At 40.5% G+C, this 20,895-nt stretch overlaps 1 protein-coding gene across 1 annotated transcript in view; it reads right to left on the bottom strand.

Annotated features, from left to right (window-relative positions):
- Positions 1–569: 569 nt before the first annotated feature.
- The window catches only part of LOC123770075 (histone-lysine N-methyltransferase 2D-like), a 177,907-nt gene continuing 157,581 nt past the window's right edge, over positions 570–20,895 (bottom strand). Inside the window, exon 3 of the mRNA XM_069300941.1 lies at positions 570–785. Within this exon, the coding sequence (XP_069157042.1) occupies positions 570–785 (216 nt within the window). The remainder of the gene's footprint in view (positions 786–20,895) is intronic.

Raw genomic sequence — 20,895 nt, 5'->3', positions numbered from 1 at the left:
CTATAAGTAGTTTAGTTATGATCGTATAATTAATAAGACCTAAAGAAATATTAAAGCACTTAGTTAAGTCCAATAAATGACTAGTAAAAAGTAAATTAAAAATTAATTTAAGAAGTGAAACAAAGAGACTTAGGCTACCTAGCCTGCACTAGGTGACAAGGGGTTAATTATGTTGACTCATTGGGAGTGATATTATGGTGAGACAAACCACATTGGGTGAGGAAAGTGTTGAGGTTATCCTCAGTAGCAATTGTAAACATTTTACCTACTGAAGTCTTTCTTACTTTAATCAAGCCATCTCTAACGAAGCACTGTTGAATCGCATCTGGGTTTTGATGATGGATTTGACGCAGGTGGTAGAGGAGGTGCTGTCTATTTGTAGCCAAGCACTCGTTTATGTAGATTCCCTGTCGTTGAGATTCAGCTGTCCGGACAAGATGCGATTTCGTGGACTGGGAAGCCAGCTTCAGGCGAATTTTCCGCTGGTTTTGTCATGATGGATTCTTTTTGCCTACTCTGTAGGCAGCAATAATGTCTGTTTTGTTGAGAGTGACCTGCAATTGATTTTTTCAGCGATCCTGAACAATTTCAATACACTTTTCACCATCGCTTTCCACTGGAATAGCTTGGGACGACACAACTACAGAGTCGAGCAGCTTTTGCTGATCTTGTTTATCTTGGGTGACAGAACGTTGGGCAAATAATGTATTGATACATGCAGTCATTTTGCTGAGAGCTTCCTCTTGTTTTATTATGGTTTCATCAGATTTCAGACGAATGTTTTCCTAACGGAGATCATTCAAGTCATGCTGGAGTTGATCTTACCTAGCCCTTAAGTTTCTAATATCCTTACGGAGGAGGGTAATTTCTTGTTGTTGATGATGGAGGTTCGAACGGTTTGCTTGGTTTTCAGTTTGAAGATTCAGGATAATCGCATTTTGAGCCTCAAGGACTGAGCACAACTTTTTGTACCACTGATTATCGGCCCAGTTAGGAAAATCCGGTGAGGGACCAGTAGCACGCTTGAATTTCATAAACTAGGATGTAAGAATGGTAATAGGAGATGATTGAGAGGACACAGCTCCCTGGCTCAATGGAGGTGGAGGGGAGGGCAGCACCGCTGCCACAGGCCCCAGAGCTTCCAGAGGGAGAAACACGATGACTGTCAGTATTTGTCGGGATGGATGCCTTGTTAGGGGCTTTGTTGCTCTTATTTACCTGCACAGTCTTGTTCCTGGGAGACATGTTAGGTCGAGGATGACTGGAGTATATGTTGTTGTGGAAACTTGCATCAGGCAGCGCGGTGGTGGGCAGAGGTGGCGGCAGCACTGGTACTCACAGCAAGAGAGGATTGTTTTGAATTTAGTTTGCGATGGAATGAGTCGATTTGGGTTGGTTACTTTGAATGTGCTATGACATGCTTGGACTCCATGTACTTAGGGGCCATGGTACCCGAAAATCCGAAGAAAAATGGAATATTTACAAAAAATACTACAACGTTCTGGCAACACTGTGGTGCAAACCGTTTTATGTTATCTTGAAAAATAACGTAATTAGAGTCAAATTTCCCGCTGCAACTTTCGTGAATCTGGTCCTCGCGGCATGGGTGCGCCGCGGGGTATTGTATCTTACGTTGTAGAAGTCTTATTTTTCGTAATAGCGTTGAAAATAACATGTTATGCATAAAATGAATATAAACTCACTCATTGGCAACAGTCTCGTGTGAGAGAGTGGGTGGTGCGTGGCTCAGCCCCTCAGTCACTGTGTGTCTCTTAGGGAGTGGATGTATCGCTGACGCGCTCTCACAATATCTCCCAGAACTCATGCTATTTTTGCTATTTGTACTGCAATATGACTTACCAAACGAACAAGAGAAAAGCATTGAAAGCTAGATGCATGCGAGCTCTCCATAGAAGGTACGAGCTGGCCGCAATGCGTAAATCACGCATTGTCACAAGTGAAGATCGTGACCGCGAGTATGAGTATCTTGTCGCGCGCGTTACGCCACTCCAACTTTTACAACTAGATCTGCTCTCACAGCCTTTATTTATTATTCAATTTACATGAAACTTGCACATTATATGTAGAGTTTACGCCTCTAAAAACGGTTGTCATTATTCTTATCTACGTAGATTTATTGATTTTATAAATAATGATACACTTCATTTTGTTGCATACGTTTTTGGGAAACTTTTAAAAATCTGTATTATTGCACTAAATACATCTGGGATAAAGATCTGACAACCAAATCTTTATTATATAGTAAGGTCATAGCTGAGTGTCGTAGAAATGATTTTGGTTCACAATTATGGGCTGTGAAAGCAATTGAACATTGTTGAAAAATTGTATAATTTTGTTTTTCTCCTCTATTTAGGCTGAGATGCTGAAACATGGCCTAGGTGCAGCACCTTTCACATTTATCAGGATAATAAATTATGAATACCCTACAACAATTTTCTTATATCCTGGTACCATGGCCCCTTAGCTGCCTGTGGGTGGTGGTCTACATCATCTGGCGGTAGTTTAAGGGCTGAAATACAGCGTAGAGTGAGGAGCGTAGCGTGCACTCACCAGCAACAACGTCAGCGACTCCCATTTATCGACTCGACTCATATAGCGACTCTCATAGCATCTGTACACCAGTTGATTGACAGTTGAGAGGCGGAACCAAAGAGCCAAAGCTCAACCCCCGCAAGCACAATTAGGTGAGTACTTACCACACAGTTCCAGAGGGGTACCCACACTTACCACACAGGACCAGAGGGGTACCCACACTTACCACACAATACCAAAGGGGTACCCACACTAACCACACAGTACCAGACGTGTACCCACACTTATCACACAGGATCAGAGGGGTCCCCACACTTACCACACAGTACCAGAGGGGTACCCACACTTTCCACAGAGTACCAGAGGGGTACCCACACTTACCACACAGTACCAGAGGGGTACCCACACTTACCACACAGTACCAGAGGGGTACCCACACTTACCACACAGGACCAGAGAGGTACCCACACAGTACCAGAGGGGTACCCACACAGAACCAGAGGGGTACCCACACTTACCATACAGTACCAGAGGGGTACCCACACTTACCATACAGTACCAGAGGGGTACCCACACAGTACCAGAGGGGTACCCACACAGTACCAGAGGGGTACCCACACAGTACCAGAGGGGTACCCACACAGTACCAGAGGGGTACCCACACAGTACCAGAGGGGTACCCACACAGTAACAGAGGGGTACCCACACTTACCACACAGTACCAGAGGGGTACCCACACTTACCACACAGTACCAGAGGGGTACCCACACTTACCACACAGTACCAGAGGGGTACCCACACTTACCACACAGTACCAGAGGGGTACCCACACAATACCAGAGGGGTACCCACACTTACCACACAGTACCAGAGGGGTACCCACACTTACCACACAGTACCAGAGGGGTACCCACACAGTACCAGAGGGGTACCCACACTTTCCACACAGTACCAGAGGGGTACCCACACTTACTACACAGTACCAGAGGGGTACCCACACTTACCACACAGTACCAGAGGGGTACCCACACTTACCACACAGTACCAGAGGGGTACCCACACTTACCACACAGTACCAGAGGGTATACCAACACTTACCACACAGGACCAGAGGGTTACCCACACTTACCCAACCCGCTCTCGCACAAGACAGCACATATATAACTTATTGCTTATAATCAATATTTTGCTTATGAATTAGTACAATGTGGTATATTCCCAGATATATTTTTTTCAAGACCCAAACTCTTCCTCACGTACCAATTTACGTCTCACAGTACCCGTCCATCAATTTACGTCTCACAGTACCCGTCCATCGCCGTAGACAGCAGAAGAGTTGTGAGTGATTCAATTATAATGAAAATTGTAGTTTTCAGGTCCCACATGGGTTGTGAAATTTACCTACTTTTGTCCATGCTCTTAGAATATTACGGATCAGCTACATCCTATTGAAGGCTCGTAGTTTTATTTTGAGAAATATTAGTTGTTCTTAGTAAATTATAGTAAGCACTATAATTTATTACATAGAATACAAGTGCTTCACCAATCAACATTATATACACTAGTTGGTGCTTTAATAATCTTTAAAGAATGAATTGTTGGAACGTCAACAAAAAACGATTTTCGTTGGAATGTCTATGGGGTAAACTACTACAAACAGGATGGTATTTATTTATTTACTTATATATATACAAGAACGTGCATTGGGTTTGTGAGAACACATAGCATGGTATTTAGAATCTTGTAAAGCCACTAGTACACACAGCGTTTCGGGCAGGCCCTTAATCTAACAGATAAATTTAAGTAGGCAAATTCCAGCAGAATTAATAAAATGATTAAAGATACATTGCAAGAAAAAAAATGAGAATAGTGAGATTAGTAAGTATATTAAAGCACATTGGTATATTAAAGCTCTGAATGATTACACTGACAGCATGATTGGTAATTTAAACAAAGATTAATAGGCACCATACAGCAAATTGATAGCACATATAAGAAGACAGCAATGATCACAATGGTAGAGTTGTTCGGATTGGGTACATTAAGATTGGGTAGCACTAGATACAGTGTAATTTTAAAGCAACAAGGTAAAAACTATGAAGATGAAATTAGGAACTTATTAGTTTTGTTTTTGAATGACGCAAAAGTTGGACAGCTTTTCAATTCATTAGGGAGTGAGTTCCATAGACTGGGTCCCTTTATTTGCAGTGTTTACACAGATTAAGTTTAACTCTGGGGATATCAAAGAGATATTTATTTCTAGTTTGGTGATAATGGGTCCTATTACATCTGTCCAGGGAGAGTTTCACAGCAGGATTTGCATTTAAGAACAGGGTTTTGTAAATGTAGTTGACACAAGAGAATTTGTGGAGTGAGATCATGTTTAGCATGTTTAGGGTGTTAAACAAAGGGGCTGAGTGTTGTCTGAAAGCAGAATTTGTTATTATTCTGATAGCAGATTTTTGCTGGGTGATGATGGACTTGAGGTGGTTTGCAGAGGTTGAACCCCATGCACAGATACCATAATTAAGATAGGGATAGATTAGTGCATAATATAGTGAGATGAGAGCAGAGTTAGGTACACAATATCTGATTTTGGAGAGTATACCAACTGTTTTTGAGACTTTCTTAGTTATGTGTTGTATGTGGGTGCTGAAGTTGAGTCTCTTGTCTAGGAATAGGCCAAGAAATTTTCCATCATTTTTATTACTAATGTTTACATTGTCTATCTGAAGCTGAATTGCATTAGTTGATTTGCTTCCAAATAAGATGTAGTAGGTCTTTTATATGTTAAGTGTTAGTTTGTTGGTTGACAGTCATAAGTGGACTTCTTTTAGTTAATTATTAACAACATTATTTAGTGTATGTGGGTTCGGGTTAGAGTAGATGAGGGTAGTATCATCAGCAAACAATATAGGTTTCAGAATGTTAGATACATTAGGCAGATCATTAATGTATATAAGAAATAGGAGAGGTCCCAAGATGCTGCCCTGTGGCACTCCAACGGTTAATGGTAGAGTGGGAGAGGTTAAATCATTGATGGCTACACATTGGTGTCTGTCACTATGATAGGATTGGATATAGTCCAGGGCATGGCCTCGGATTCCATAATGATGGAGTTTATGTAGGAGGCAGTTGTGATTAACAGTATCAAAGGCCTTTCTCAGGTCAATGAAGAGTCCAATCGGAAACTCATTTTTGTCAGGGGCTGAGTAAATTATATCATGGAGACTAATAATTGCATCGTTGGTACTCTTTTGGGAGCGGAAGCCAAACTGACAGAGGCTAAGTATGTCAAATTTTACGAGGTAGAGCTGTTTGTAGATATTTTTTTCAAATATTTTTGATAGTATGGGTAGGTTTAATATTGGTCTATATTTGTTTATGTCTGCCGGATTACTGCCTTTATGAACTGGCGTTACTCTTGTTTTTTTAAAGATATCAGGGAAGGTATGACACTACGGATTTGTTGAACAGCAGAGCTATAGGTGGCGCAAGGGCATGGGAGGCGCTCTTGTATACAATGGATGGGATTTCACTGATGTTCCCAGCTTTGGTTTTTAGTGAGTGTATGATGGACACAACTGTCGGGCTGACTGGTGAAAGGAGAAAGAGTTTGGATAGCTACCTGAGAGATGTGTTGATATGTGTCTGAGTCTGTGGGATTTTACTGGCAAGGTTAGCACCAACCGATGAAAAGAAGCTATTAAATTTATTTGCCATTTCTAAATCAGTTGACGGAGTAAAGCCGTCCTTAGAGAGTGTTATCTGGTCGTGGGAGTGTTGTTTAGTTCCTAGGATATTAGAGATGGTATTCCATGTGCTTTTCATGTTGCCTTTTGCTTATTTGAATCTAGTCTCATAATATGAAAGTTTAGCTTTTCTTATGATACTGGTAAGCACTGATGAGTACCTTTTAACTACTTCCTTTGTAATTAGGCCATTCCTAAATTTCTTTTCATATTCATGTTTTTTGTTGATTTATTTGAGTATGCCACTTGTGAACCACGGACTGTTTATTCTTTTGTCAGTTAATTGTTTGGTAAGGAGGGGACAGTGAGTGTTGTAGAGGCTTAGAGTTTTGGAGAGAAAGAGGTTAGCTAATGAATTTATATCGTGAGTATTATTGAATTCAGATTCCCAGTTAATATTGTGAAGTGCATTTGAGAGATTGCCTAAAGCTCATTCACTGTGTAGCTTGAATGAGAGTTCTTGATTTCTGTTGGTGTTATGTTCATGTTTGCTATGAGGAAGGTGGGATAGTGGTCAGTTGTTCTGTCATAGATTACACCAGATGCAAGGGGAGCTGTTATACTAATCCATAAGTGATTCAGGATAGTGGCAGATATTTGATTGACTCAGGTGGGCTTGGTGATTGTGGAGATTAGCATACAGGAGTTCATGCTGTTACGGAAATAGTCAACTTGAGGGTTTTTTGTAGACCCAGGTCAATATTGAAATCACCTCCCAGAATGATGTGATTTTTGTTGAGATTGTTATTTATGATAAGTTTCCTTACGTTGTCTGAGAATGAAACTATGTTGGTATTGGGAAATCTATAGATGACACCGATAGTCAGGGAGGATTTAAGGGATTTACTGGAGAACTTGGCAAAGGTATATTCACAATAGTTGTCTCTATCACTAATGACACTATTGCAGATGAAGGTATCTTTGTAATATATTGATGTGCCACCTCCTTTTTTATTAGGCCTGCAGTTGTGAACGGCTTTATAACCAGCTAAGTTGTAGAGTTGGGTAAAGTCTTTACTTAGCCAAGTTTCTGTTAAAATGATGAATGATAATTTAGTACATAGTGCTGTGAGTAGTGCATTTATATAATCAAAAATGTTTACCAAGTGATTCAACATTTTGGTTGTAAACTGATAAGCAGGTGCTATTTAGGAGTTTGTTTTTTGCAAGATTTGCTGTGTAATACCTGCAATAATGATGATCAATATGCTGATTGTTATAGATATGAGACAGAAGATTTCGATCAAGATCAATATCCGTATGCATATAGATGCAAAAATGTTACGATACAATAAGACAAGCAATTACAGGAACAGTTAAATACTAAATTTGTTGTAAATAGAAAGTAATTATAACAAAACACAACAATAAATGTAAGTACACAATAATAGAAACAATTAGAAGTAGAGTAAAGATCCCCGTAGATTGCCAGGAAGGATACAGTAGTTAGGTTAAGAGAGAAGACAAAAAAACAGTAGACTGAAAAAAATTAAAATATAGTAAAATAAATAAGACAAATAATAATCGTATAGTAAAATAATCTTAAAGATAAATTATTTTATATAGCTTAGTTGTGAATCTATAATTGGTAGGAACTTAAGAAAACAAAATGAGCTCAATAATTAATTACAATAAATGATGTTCAAATCAAATTAAAAATAAATTTACAATTTAATAAAATAACAGGGTAAGATTATATTTATGAGTAGGATTTTACTATGACACTAAGGTAGATGCTTACATAAATACTAAATCTGCTGTAATTAGAGAATTATTAAAGCAAAACACAACAATAAATGCAAGTGTTTAAAAAATAGACGCAATTAGAAGTAGAATAAAGATCACTAGATAGCCATGAAGGATACACAAGTTTGGTGGAGAAAACAAAAAGTCAGTAGAGACTGTCTAAATTAATATATAACAAAAAATAATGAGACAAATGATTGTAAAGTAAAATAATCTTAAAGATAATTAATTTTATTTAGCTTAGTTTTAAACCTATAATTAGTATGAACTTATGAAAACAAAATAAGCTGTCACGCGCCGCTCACCTTGGCCTTGTGTTACATCAGGTTACAGTTAAACAGCGGGGGATCGTGCTTCTGATCCTATAACCTCACGCCGTGGGACTTCACTCCCTCCACTAGGGTATCACATATCACCCCAGGGAGCTCTCCTAATCATGCCTCAAGACCGGTCACCACTTGACCTTGGACCCAAGGGGAAGAGGAGACGGCCCAGCCGACACCACTAAGCTCAATCCAGCACTTCTACCTCTTACCTTCTGGTCGCCAGCTGGGTAATTCTCTCAGCGCCCCAGCAACGCTGTTAATTCGAATATAATATATTTACAGCAGCCTAGGATCGTACTATGTGCTGCCAGTACTAGAACTCAAATGTACAGTCGTGTTGCCAACTCAGGGTCACTCTTTAGGGAATGCCAGTACCAGTGTTAAAATCTAATGTGTTGCCAACACAGGGTTTCTCTCTATGCCATGCCAGTACCAGTACAGTGTAATCATGTTATTAATCACAAAGCTCAATGAGGTGGAGGTTACACCAAAAGCAGTGATAAAATAATAAAACGTTTACTCAAAGTAAATTACAACACACGAGATACATGTATGGATTTATGGAAATAATAATCATAATGGTGACAGCAGCGCTTCTCTGGTGGCCGCCAGCAGCTTGCATCAGCTGATGAATAAAGGGATCACTGACCCCCTTCACTGAGCGGCTCCATCCACGTCGCTCCTCAGTCCTTCACAGGCCGGCCACACGCTGTCTTCAACACTCAGTAGAATGATATATACGAGCTGTCCCACAGCCTAATATACTACTATGATTTATATGCACTCTAATAAATGCCAAAGCATAATAATAGGCCTATCTTGCCTAACAACCAAGGGAAATATGGGAGGGAAAATAATCTACCTTAACATATCCTGTCCTCAGATGCTAGGCTCTTGTCGCTGTTCCCTGGGTACTCCGTTCCTCGCGTTGTTCCCAGCGTTCCAGAATATCATCAATCCATAGGCGTCGTAAAGATCCTCGTCATCTCTGTGCTCATTCCCTGAGTGAAGTTCCTAGGCATTAGCTCGTCCTGTCGTCACTGCACACGTCGTCCACTCAAGCACTCCTTCACCGAGATCACACTCAAGGATCAGGATACACCTTCTCCCTTCTGAGTTCCTAGTGGGCGTGATCCAATCACCACAGCTCTGAATGCTTTGGAGTTACACTGACGGCGAGTCACTCACTCCTCCAGCCTTCGTAACTCTCTCGACTTCTTCAAGACTCTTAGCACACGGTCCTCGGCGCCCTTACACCGCTGGATTAGGCTTCCTCGCACTTCCCTGATGTACCGAAGTCCTTGTTAGTCACCATATACTCGTCAGGCTGTGTATATCCACTTAAGGAGGCTCCTAGACCTCGGAACTCGAGAGCTCAATCGGCGCACGTCCGCTCTCAACGAAGTGAAAAGTATCTCCTAGCGCCTGGCGTTCTGCAGGCGGCGGGCCAGGTCTCTCGGTGACGTCACAGACCCAGGGGCGGGCTCTGATTGGTCAATGAAGTTATGTGACCTCAGCCAGCCAATCACCGACCAGCGGGGCACCGCGCACAAAATGGTGGATTTGCAGGCCAGAGGGCGCCATTTTGTTGTACCCAGGGCGCGACTTTTCCACTTCCCTGCAACTTTACAAATGCAAGTTTCTCCCCAAATAAGCAACCATTCTGGAAGTCTCATACCTCAAAAGATTCCCTGCATCTCAGAGAACCTGCAGGTAAGCTGATATGACTCTTACAGCTGTCATATGGGAGAAATTGGAGAGGGCACCGTCACATTTCAATAATTAATTTCAATAAATGACCTAAATCAGTACAATTAAATTTAAAATTTAAAAAGAATAAGGAAAGATTAGATTTAAGAGTAAAATTTTACAATGATACCGAAGTAGACGCATGCATAAGTGCATGGAGACTTGACTGACTACTTAGGAACTTATATGGATGAGAGAACATTAGTTCGGTAAGGCAGAGACAGCGCCGTGGACTAGGTTAGACTAAGTTAAGTTTGGTTCTGACACTCAAAGATTTATTTTCAGTATTGGCATTGGTCGGCTTCAGGTTTTCAGATATACCACAATCACTAAAGAAGGCCAGTAGTTGTTGGTCACACTTTATTTCATATCTTTTTCCTGTACTTTACTTCTTTACAATGATCGTTCCATTCCTAGTGTTCCATTCCTCGGCCTGGATCTTATGTATTTGATCCATTGCGTCATCTGCAACAGCATGTAAGTTGAGAATTTCTTGGTTGTTGTTCGTCGATGAATCAAGGAGGCGGTCTATAGCTTGTTGTTGTTGGGTGACTGTGGCTGGAGGGCCGAAATTGCTTCAGATTGCAGGAGCACTAGGTTGTGGAGTTTCTTCAGACATGGGTTACTCCTCAAGGGTTTGAAGGGAGAAGGTGTATCCTGATCCTTGAGTGTGATCTCGGTGAAGGAGTGCTTGAGTGGACGACGTGTGCAGTGACGACAGGACGAGCTAATGCCTAGGAACTTCACTCAGGGAATGAGCACAGAGATGACGAGGATCTTTACGACGCCTATGGATTGATGATATTCTGGAACGCTGGGAACAACGCGAGGAACGGAGTACCCAGGGAACAGCGACAAGAGCCTAGCATCTGAGGACAGGATATGTTAAGGTAGATTATTTTCCCTCCCATATTTCCCTTGGTTGTTAGGCAAGATAGGCCTATTATTATGCTTTGGCATTTATTAGAGTGCATATAAATCATAGTAGTATATTAGGCTGTGGGACAGCTCGTATATATCATTCTACTGAGTGTTGAAGACAGCGTGTGGCCGGCCTGTGAAGGACTGAGGAGCGACGTGGATGGAGCCGCCCAGTGAAGGGGGTCAGTGATCCCTTTATTCATCAGCTGATGCAAGCTGCTGGCGGCCACCAGAGAAGCGCTGCTGTCACCATTATGATTATTATTTCCATAAATCCATACATGTATCTCGTGTGTTGTAATTTACTTTGAGTAAACGTTTTATTATTTTATCACTGCTTTTGGTGTAACCTCCACCTCATTGAGCTTTGTGATTAATAACATGATTACACTGTACTGGTACTGGCATGGCATAGAGAGAAACCCTGTGTTGGCAACACATTAGATTTTAACACTGGTACTGGCATTCCCTAAAGAGTGACCCTGAGTTGGCAACACGACTGTACATTTGAGTTCTAGTACTGGCAGCACATAGTACGATCCTAGGCTGCTGTAAATATATTATATTCGAATTAACAGCGTTGCTGGGGCGCTGAGAGAATTACCCAGCTGGCGACCAGAAGGTAAGAGGTAGAAGTGCTGGATTGAGCTTAGTGGTGTCGGCTGGGCCGTCTCCTCTTCCCCTTGGGTCCAAGGTCAAGTGGTGACCGGTCTTGAGGCATGATTAGGAGAGCTCCCTGGGGTGATATGTGATACCCTAGTGGAGGGAGTGAAGTCCCACGGCGTGAGGTTATAGGATCAGAAGCACGATCCCCCGCTGTTTAACTGTAACCTGATGTAACACAAGGCCAAGGTGAGCGGCGCGTGACAGCTTATTTTGTTTTCATAAGTTCATACTAATTATAGGTTTAAAAGTAAGCTAAATAAAATTAATTATCTTTAAGATTATTTTACTTTACAATCATTTGTCTCATTATTTTTTGTTATATATTAATTTAGACAGTCTCTACTGACTTTTTGTTTTCTCCACCAAACTTGTGTATCCTTCATGGCTATCTAGTGATCTTTATTCTACTTCTAATTGCGTCTATTTTTTAAACACTTGCATTTATTGTTGTGTTTTGCTTTAATAATTCTCTAATTACAGCAGATTTAGTATTTATGTAAGCATCTACCTTAGTGTCATAGTAAAATCCTACTCATAAATATAATCTTACCCTGTTATTTTATTAAATTGTAAATTTATTTTTAATTTGATTTGAACATCATTTATTGTAATTAATTATTGAGCTCATTTTGTTTTCTTAAGTTCCTACCAATTATAGATTCATAACTAAGCTATATAAAATAATTTATCTTTAAGATTATTTTACTATACGATTATTATTTGTCTTATTTATTTTACTATATTTTAATTTTTTTCAGTCTACTGTTTTTTTGTCTTCTCTCTTAACCTAACTACTGTATCCTTCCTGGCAATCTACGGGGATCTTTACTCTACTTCTAATTGTTTCTATTATTGTGTACTTACATTTATTGTTGTGTTTTGTTATAATTACTTTCTATTTACAACAAATTTAGTATTTAACTGTTCCTGTAATTGCTTGTCTTATTGTATCGTAACATTTTTGCATCTATATGCATACGGATATTGATCTTGATCGAAATCTTCTGTCTCATATCTATAACAATCAGCATATTGATCATCATTATTGCAGGTATTACACAGCAAATCTTGCAAAAAACAAACTCCTAAATAGCACCTGCTTATCAGTTTACAACCAAAATGTTGAATCACTTGGTAAACATTTTTGATTATATAAATGCACTACTCACAGCACTATGTACTAAATTATCATTCATCATTTTAACAGAAACTTGGCTAAGTAAAGACTTTACCCAACTCTACAACTTAGCTGGTTATAAAGCCGTTCACAACTGCAGGCCTAATAAAAAAGGAGGTGGCACATCAATATATTACAAAGATACCTTCATCTGCAATAGTGTCATTAGTGATAGAGACAACTATTGTGAATATACCTTTGCCAAGTTCTCCAGTAAATCCCTTAAATCCTCCCTGACTATCGGTGTCATCTATAGATTTCCCAATACCAACATAGTTTCATTCTCAGACAACGTAAGGAAACTTATCATAAATAACAATCTCAACAAAAATCACATCATTCTGGGAGGTGATTTCAATATTGACCTGGGTCTACAAAAAACCCTCAAGTTGACTATTTCCGTAACAGCATGAACTCCTGTATGCTAATCTCCACAATCACCAAGCCCACCTGAGTCAATCAAATATCTGCCACTATCCTGAATCACTTATGGACTAGTATAACAGCTCCCCTTGCATCTGGTGTAATCTATGACAGAACAACTGACCACTATCCCACCTTCCTCATAGCAAACATGGACATAACACCAACAGAAATCAAGAACTCTCATTCAAGCTACACAGTGAATGAGCTTTAGGCAATCTCTCAAATGCACTTCACAATATTAACTGGGAATCTGAATTCAATAATACTCACGATATAAATTCATTAGCTAACCTCTTTCTCTCCAAAACTCTAAGCCTCTACAACACTCACTGTCCCCTCCTTACCAAACAATTAACTGACAAAAGAATAAACAGTCCGTGGTTCACAAGTGGCATACTCAAATAAATCAACAAAAAACATGAATATGAAAAGAAATTTAGGAATGGCCTAATTACAAAGGAAGTAGTTAAAAGGTACTCATCAGTGCTTACCAGTATCATAAGAAAAGCTAAACTTTCATATTATGAGACTAGATTCAAATAAGCAAAAGGCAACATGAAAAGCACATGGAATACCATCTCTAATATCCTAGGAACTAAACAACACTCCCACGACCAGATAACACTCTCTAAGGACGGCTTTACTCCGTCAACTGATTTAGAAATGGCAAATAAATTTAATAGCTTCTTTTCATCGGTTGGTGCTAACCTTGCCAGTAAAATCCCACAGACTCAGACACATATCAACACATCTCTCAGGTAGCTATCCAAACTCTTTCTCCTTTCACCAGTCAGCCCGACAGTTGTGTCCATCATACACTCACTAAAAACCAAAGCTGGGAACATCAGTGAAATCCCATCCATTGTATACAAGAGCGCCTCCCATGCCCTTGCGCCACCTATAGCTCTGCTGTTCAACAAATCCGTAGTGTCATACCTTCCCTGATATCTTTAAAAAAGCAAGAGTAACGCCAGTTCATTAAGGCAGTAATCCGGCAGACATAAACAAATATAGACCAATATTAAACCTACCCATACTATCAAAAATATTTGAAAAAAATATCTACAAACAGCTCTACCTCGTAAAATTTGACATACTTAGCCTCTGTCAGTTTGGCTTCCGCTCCCAAAAGAGTACCAACGATGCAATTATTAGTCTCCATGATATAATTTACTCAGCCCCTGACAAAAATGAGTTTCCGATTGGACTCTTCATTGACCTGAGAAAGGCCTTTGATACTGTTAATCACAACTGCCTCCTACATAAACTCCATCATTATGGAATCCGAGGCCATGCCCTGGACTATATCCAATCCTATCATAGTGACAGACACCAATGTGTAGCCATCAATGATTTAACCTCTCCCACTCTACCATTAACCGTTGGAGTGCCACAGGGCAGCATCTTGGGACCTCTCCTATTTCTTATATACATTAATGATCTGCCTAATGTCTCTAACATTCTGAAACCTATATTGTTTGCTGATGATACTACCCTCATCTACTCTAACCCGAACCCACATACACTAAATAATGTTGTTAATAATTAACTAAAAGAAGTCCACTTATGACTGTCAACCAACAAACTAACACTTAACATATAAAAGACCTACTACATCTTATTTGGAAGCAAATCAACTAATGCAATTCAGCTTCAGATAGACAATGTAAACATTAGTAATAAAAATGATGGAAAATTTCTTGGCCTATTCCTAGACAAGAGACTCAACTTCAGCACCCACATACAACACATAACTAAGAAAGTCTCAAAAACAGTTGGTATACTCTCCAAAATCAGATATTGTGTACCTAACTCTGCTCTCATCTCACTATATTATGCACTAATCTATCCCTATCTTAATTATGGTATCTGTGCATGGGGTTCAACCTCTGCAAACCACCTCAAGTCCATCATCACCCAGCAAAAATCTGCTATCAGAATAATAACAAATTCTGCTTTCAGACAACACTCAGCCCCTTTGTTTAACACCCTAAACATGCTAAACATGATCTCACTCCACAAATTCTCTTGTGTCAACTACATTTACAAAACCCTGTTCTTAAATGCAAATCCTGCTGTGAAATTCTCCCTGGACAGATGTAATAGGACCCATTATCACCAAACTAGAAATAAATATCTCTTTGATATCCCCAGAGTTAAACTTAATCTGTGTAAACACTGCAAATAAAGGGACCCAGTCTATGGAACTCACTCCCTAATGAATTGAAAAGCTGTCCAACTTTTGCGTCATTCAAAAACAAAACTAATAAGTTCCTAATTTCATCTTCATAGTTTTTACCTTGTTGCTTTAAAATTACACTGTATCTAGTGCTACCCAATCTTAATGTACCCAATCCGAACAACTCTACCATTGTGATCATTGCTGTCTTCTTATATGTGCTATCAATTTGCTGTATGGTGCTGTGGTGTTTGTGTGTTACTGAGGAAGTCTTGGTTGTGGGGTTGATGTAAAGTCATGACTTGGTTACTGACTTTAATACTTAATATGATTACATGACTAGTAGCTACCAAGCTTGGCGGGCGTCCTGTACGCTCTCCTGTTTACCTTCCCTCTCTCTGGCGTCCCAGCCGCCGCACATAGAAAACGGATGGTACCATTTTCTGTGAACATGACATCCCTCCTTTTCTTTAAAAAGAATGAATACAGGATGTCTACCATGCTTGTAGCACAAAGCAAAGTTATTGACACAAAGTAAGTTATTACCATATCAAGAGATACTGCATACATTTAACATTAATTAAGCACACAAAGAATTTAAACAACTTAATCTTTTCCACAAAGGATTTCAAATGTTAAAAATACATATGCAATGTTAAACAAACATGAAAGAAACTGTAATACAAAGTTACAAAATATTGAATGAGATATCTGCATTATTCAAACAATATTAAATTTAGTTCAGCATGACAAGTAAATACTTTTCATTACATAGGAACACAATTAATCATCAAATCGTGAAGGGCGTTTAACATGACGTTTAGGACGAGAGTCCTTAAATGCAATAACATCCCTTGATGAATTGTTTGTCGGGTTATAACTATTTTTTTCTTTTTCTTTTGCACGACTTTGCACTTCATCATTTTCTACACTAGTTGGAATCACTTTGAAATAAGCCATATTACGTGTTATACTATGATCTCTATTACGAGCTGTTACCATAGTTCCTTTTACACTAATCACTTTATATGGTTTTGTATCATACGGCATATCTAACTTTCCGTCTTTTTTCTTTTTAACGAGAACAGTGTCACCAACCTTTATGAACTGTTCCTTTGCACGTTGATCATGAGCAATTTTCATTTTGCCCTTGGCCAGTGCATCCTTCTGAGCGAGACGTTTATCCGTTACCTCGGCTGGCATGACGGGTAGTGCGATTCTCATAGGACGTCCAAATAAAAGTTCGCCAGGCGACTTGCCCAGTGTTCCATGTGGTGTTGCACGGTAGTTCCTGAGAAAAGCATACATAGCTTGTTTCCAGGATCGTCCTTCGGCATGAGCACAGCGTACCGCTTTCATGAGAGGTTGCATGAATCTCTCAGCTTCTCCATTTGCTTGAGGATGTAGTGGCATCACACGGCGGTGTTTGAATCCAATATGCTCAGAAAAGTTGACAAAGTCTTGTCCATTGAATGGCGGTCCATTGTCCGTCTTGACAACTTCAGGAATGCCAAAATTTGAAAAGATCTTGTCGAGTTTCGGGATGACAGCCTTTGCAGATGTGAAAGTGATGATTTCTACTTCTGGATAACGTGAGTGATCATCAATGACTACCATCAAGTACTCTCCAGTTGGTAGCGGTCCGCAGAAGTCCATCGATACTTCCGTCCATGGTGCAGCAGGTAGTGGTGAAGGTTGTAGAGGTGTTGGTCTTGAAGTATCCACTGCAGCTTGGCAAGGGACACAGGCATCATGCATATCCTTTGCTTGACGATCAATGCCAGGAAACCACACCTTTTCTCGTAGCAGCTGTTTGGTCCTAACAAGACCTTGGTGTCCTTGATGTGCAAGCTTCAGAGCACGTTGCTGGAGAACAGCTGGAATAACGATACGAGTACCTCGCAGCACAGTGTCGCGTTGTTGCGTAACACTTAATTCTGTCTGGATGCGTTCAAGTGCTTTGAATGCATCTTGGTCAACTCCTGAGGGTGGGATGCGTGGAAACTTTTTCTTAGTCAATGCATCCACTGTTGCTTGCAGAGTTGGGTCCTCTAGGGTTGCAGTACGGATTTCATCAAGAGTAAGAGCCTTAGGGACTGCATCACAGGTTACAGAGTGTACATATTCCTCGGCAACTTGCTGATGCTTGGTGATGGTGAAACTGTTGGCAGGATGTCGACTGATGTAATCAGCGGGATTGCCTGCACCCGGCTTGTATTTCACCGTAAAGTTGTATGGTTGCAGACGAAGAGCCCATCTCTCAATGCGAGCTGGTGGTTTGGACTTTGGATTATTGAAGATGGTCTCCAACGGTTTGTGGTCAGTGACCATCGTGGTGAAGGGTGCACCAAGCAGATACACATTGAAGTGTTCACAGCCCCATACAAGAGCAAGAGCTTCCTTCTCTGTCTGACTGTATCGTTGCTCAACATCTGTGAGAGAACGACTGGCGTAGGCAATTACTACTCTGGAATCTGGTTGACCAGGTTTGTGTTGGGCTAACACAGCACCTAAACCAACAGGACTAGCATCCACCGTTAACTCAGTGTCCATTGATGGATCAAAGTATGCAGCAGTCGCATTCTCTACTAGTGCATCTTTCACAGCATCAAATGCATTTTGCTCGATATCGCTCCAGTACCATGATGCATTTTTCTTCAGGAGCTCACGTAGAGGCTTCGTAATGGTAGCAAAATCTGGAATGAAGCGAGAACAGTAGTTTGCCATTCCCAGAAAACTATGTACTTCAGTGGACGTTGAAGGAGGTGCAGCATTCTTGATATCTGCAACTTTCTTAGGATCTGGAGACAGACCTTTGTCACTAAGTACATGTCCAAAGAATTCAATTTTATGTTGATTGAACTCACACTTTGCTCGGCTTAGCGTCAAATTCTTTTCTCGTAAGCGTTGCAATGTTGCACGAAGAGCTTTGTCGTGTTCAGCTTGGGTACGGCCATAAACAATGATGTCATCAGACATGTTGTCAGCATTAGGTATGTCTTGCAATACCTGGCTGATGATGTGCTGGAATACCTCGGCAGCACTGTTGATACCAAAACTCAGGCGCTTGTACCTATACAGACCTCGATGTGTCGTAAACGTTGTGATGAATCGACTCTCCTCATCAAGTTCAAGCTGATGATAGCCCTTGTTTAAATCTAACTTGCTGAATACAGTTGCACCATTCAAGCGGTAGATCATATCATCTACAGTCGGTGTAGGATGGCGTTCACGCATTGTTGCCTTGTTGGGAACACGCATGTCCACACAAATGCGTATCTCATCTGGATTCTTCGGCTTTGGTGGAGTGACAATTGGGCTTACCCATGGTGTTGGGCCTGTTACTGGTTCAATGATATCTAGTTCCATCAGCCTATCCAGTTCGGCATCGACTTTCTTGCGAGTATGGAATGGTTGTCGGCGATGTGGTTGGGCAACTGGAATTACATCTGGGTTGATATGCAGATGTACTTTGCTATCAGTATAACAACCTATGGATTTAAATCGATCAGAAAATTCAGCAACAATACCATCAACATTGTTTGCAGATTCCACTGCTACAGCATTAGAAAGCTGAAGTAGCCCCAATTTGGTTGAAGTCTTGTAACTGAGTAAAGACTCCTTTGCATTCCTAACATGGAATGTAGTAATGAGCATTGCATTCTTTGACTTAATCTCTGCAGTGAAAGTTCCAATCACTGGCAAGGCTACCTTTGAAGCATAGGCAGTGGCTTTGCCATTATAGTTTTCAAGCTTTGGGAACTGTTTTTTAAATTTTTCATAGTGGCACTCAGCAATGGTGTCAATGTTTGATCCAGTGTCAATGAGAACCTTGAGACAAATACCAGCAATGTATACACATGTCTCTGGGTTGTTTGGAAGATCATTCCATTCTGTGATTGCTTGTACTCCATAAGTATAATCACATTCACTGTCATCTGAGACTGGTTGTAATGAAATGTTGTCTTGTATATTATTAACATTCTGGATATGAGGTGCAATATTGTGTTTACCACCTCGACCCCTATGACCTGATCCTCGTACAGTGCTTTTATTCATTGACTGTGGTTTCTTTAGTGCGGAACGACACATAGCACCAAAATGACCTAGTTTTCCACACTCATAGCACTTCTTACCTTGAGCAGGACAAACATTATCTTGGTGTGGGTAGTCTCCTCCACAATTGTAACATTTATTGTTGACACCCTCTGATGTGGGTCGTTGTGACTGCTTGAGCCTTGTTCCTTGACCCCAGTTGTGACGTGGTTCTCGGCTAAATTTACTGTTAGGTTTGCCATGATATCTTCTTTGATCACGGTGTCCTCCCTGAACCTTACGTACCTCATCACTGTTAGTAACAGTGGCAGAACCGTTATTAGCACTGCACTCCATGACACGAGCATCACGTGCAGCATCTTCCATTCGACGAGCAATATCCAGTATCTTGGTAAGAGAACTTTCATCATCAACAAGTTCTAGAGCTCTTCGACGGAGACGTGTAGATGTGCATGTTTCAATTATTTGCTGTTTGATTTCTTTGTCAACATCAGCAAACTCACAATGGGCTGCTAAACCCTGCAGACGTGTGTGGTATTGATCCACAGTTTCATTAGAGAGTTGTTTTGCTCTCCTGAAATGCATAATTTCCATTGCAGTATTTTGCCTTGGTTTGAAATGCTCTGTTAGTTTGTCTTTGGCAGTGTCATAATCTTTGGCACCACCAGTGTCTTTCAGTGTGTCAAAGATGTCACAAACTCTATCACCTGCATAATGAAGTAGAAAGGCACGCTTTCTTTCAGCACTTTTGATGTCAGAAACTATCAACAAATTTTCAAACTTTTTAAGCCATTTGACCCACCTCTGTGACAGGTTTGTCTGGTCACAGTCAGGATCAAATGCAGGAAACTGAGGTATATTTGCCATTTTTACTGAATAAATGTAACTTATCACTTAAATGTTCCTCAGAATATTAAACACTTACTGCACTGTATATGTTAGTCAAGAATTCACTGTAATTACTTTAATTTTGCAAAGCACACAAGCATTTTAATGCAAAAGTTCACAACAGTGCACAATACAGCAGCAACTGACTTCTTACCTAGCCCTTGTGTACATGTGTTGTTCCTACTCACAGCAGCAGCACAGCAGTTGGCACAGCAGTTGGCACAGTAGTAGTTAGCAGTTGGTACAGCAGTTGGTGCAGCAGTTGGTACAGCAGTTGGTGCAGCAGTTGGTACAGCAGTCAGTACAGCAGTCAGTTCAGTGTGATGAATTTTGTAGCACGAAGCGTCGTTTCGTAACCAAAACATCAGGTTTTGTACACATCAAAGCGTCGTTTCGTACACAACGTCGGCAGATTCCTCAGTACACAGTTTCTTCAGCACAGCTTGGGTAGCACAC

This window comes from Procambarus clarkii, chromosome 45, assembly GCF_040958095.1.
Source record: "Procambarus clarkii isolate CNS0578487 chromosome 45, FALCON_Pclarkii_2.0, whole genome shotgun sequence".
Taxonomy (NCBI): domain Eukaryota; kingdom Metazoa; phylum Arthropoda; class Malacostraca; order Decapoda; family Cambaridae; genus Procambarus; species Procambarus clarkii.
The sequence above is the reverse complement of the archived record's forward strand: the minus strand, read 5'-3'. Positions and strand labels throughout refer to the sequence as shown.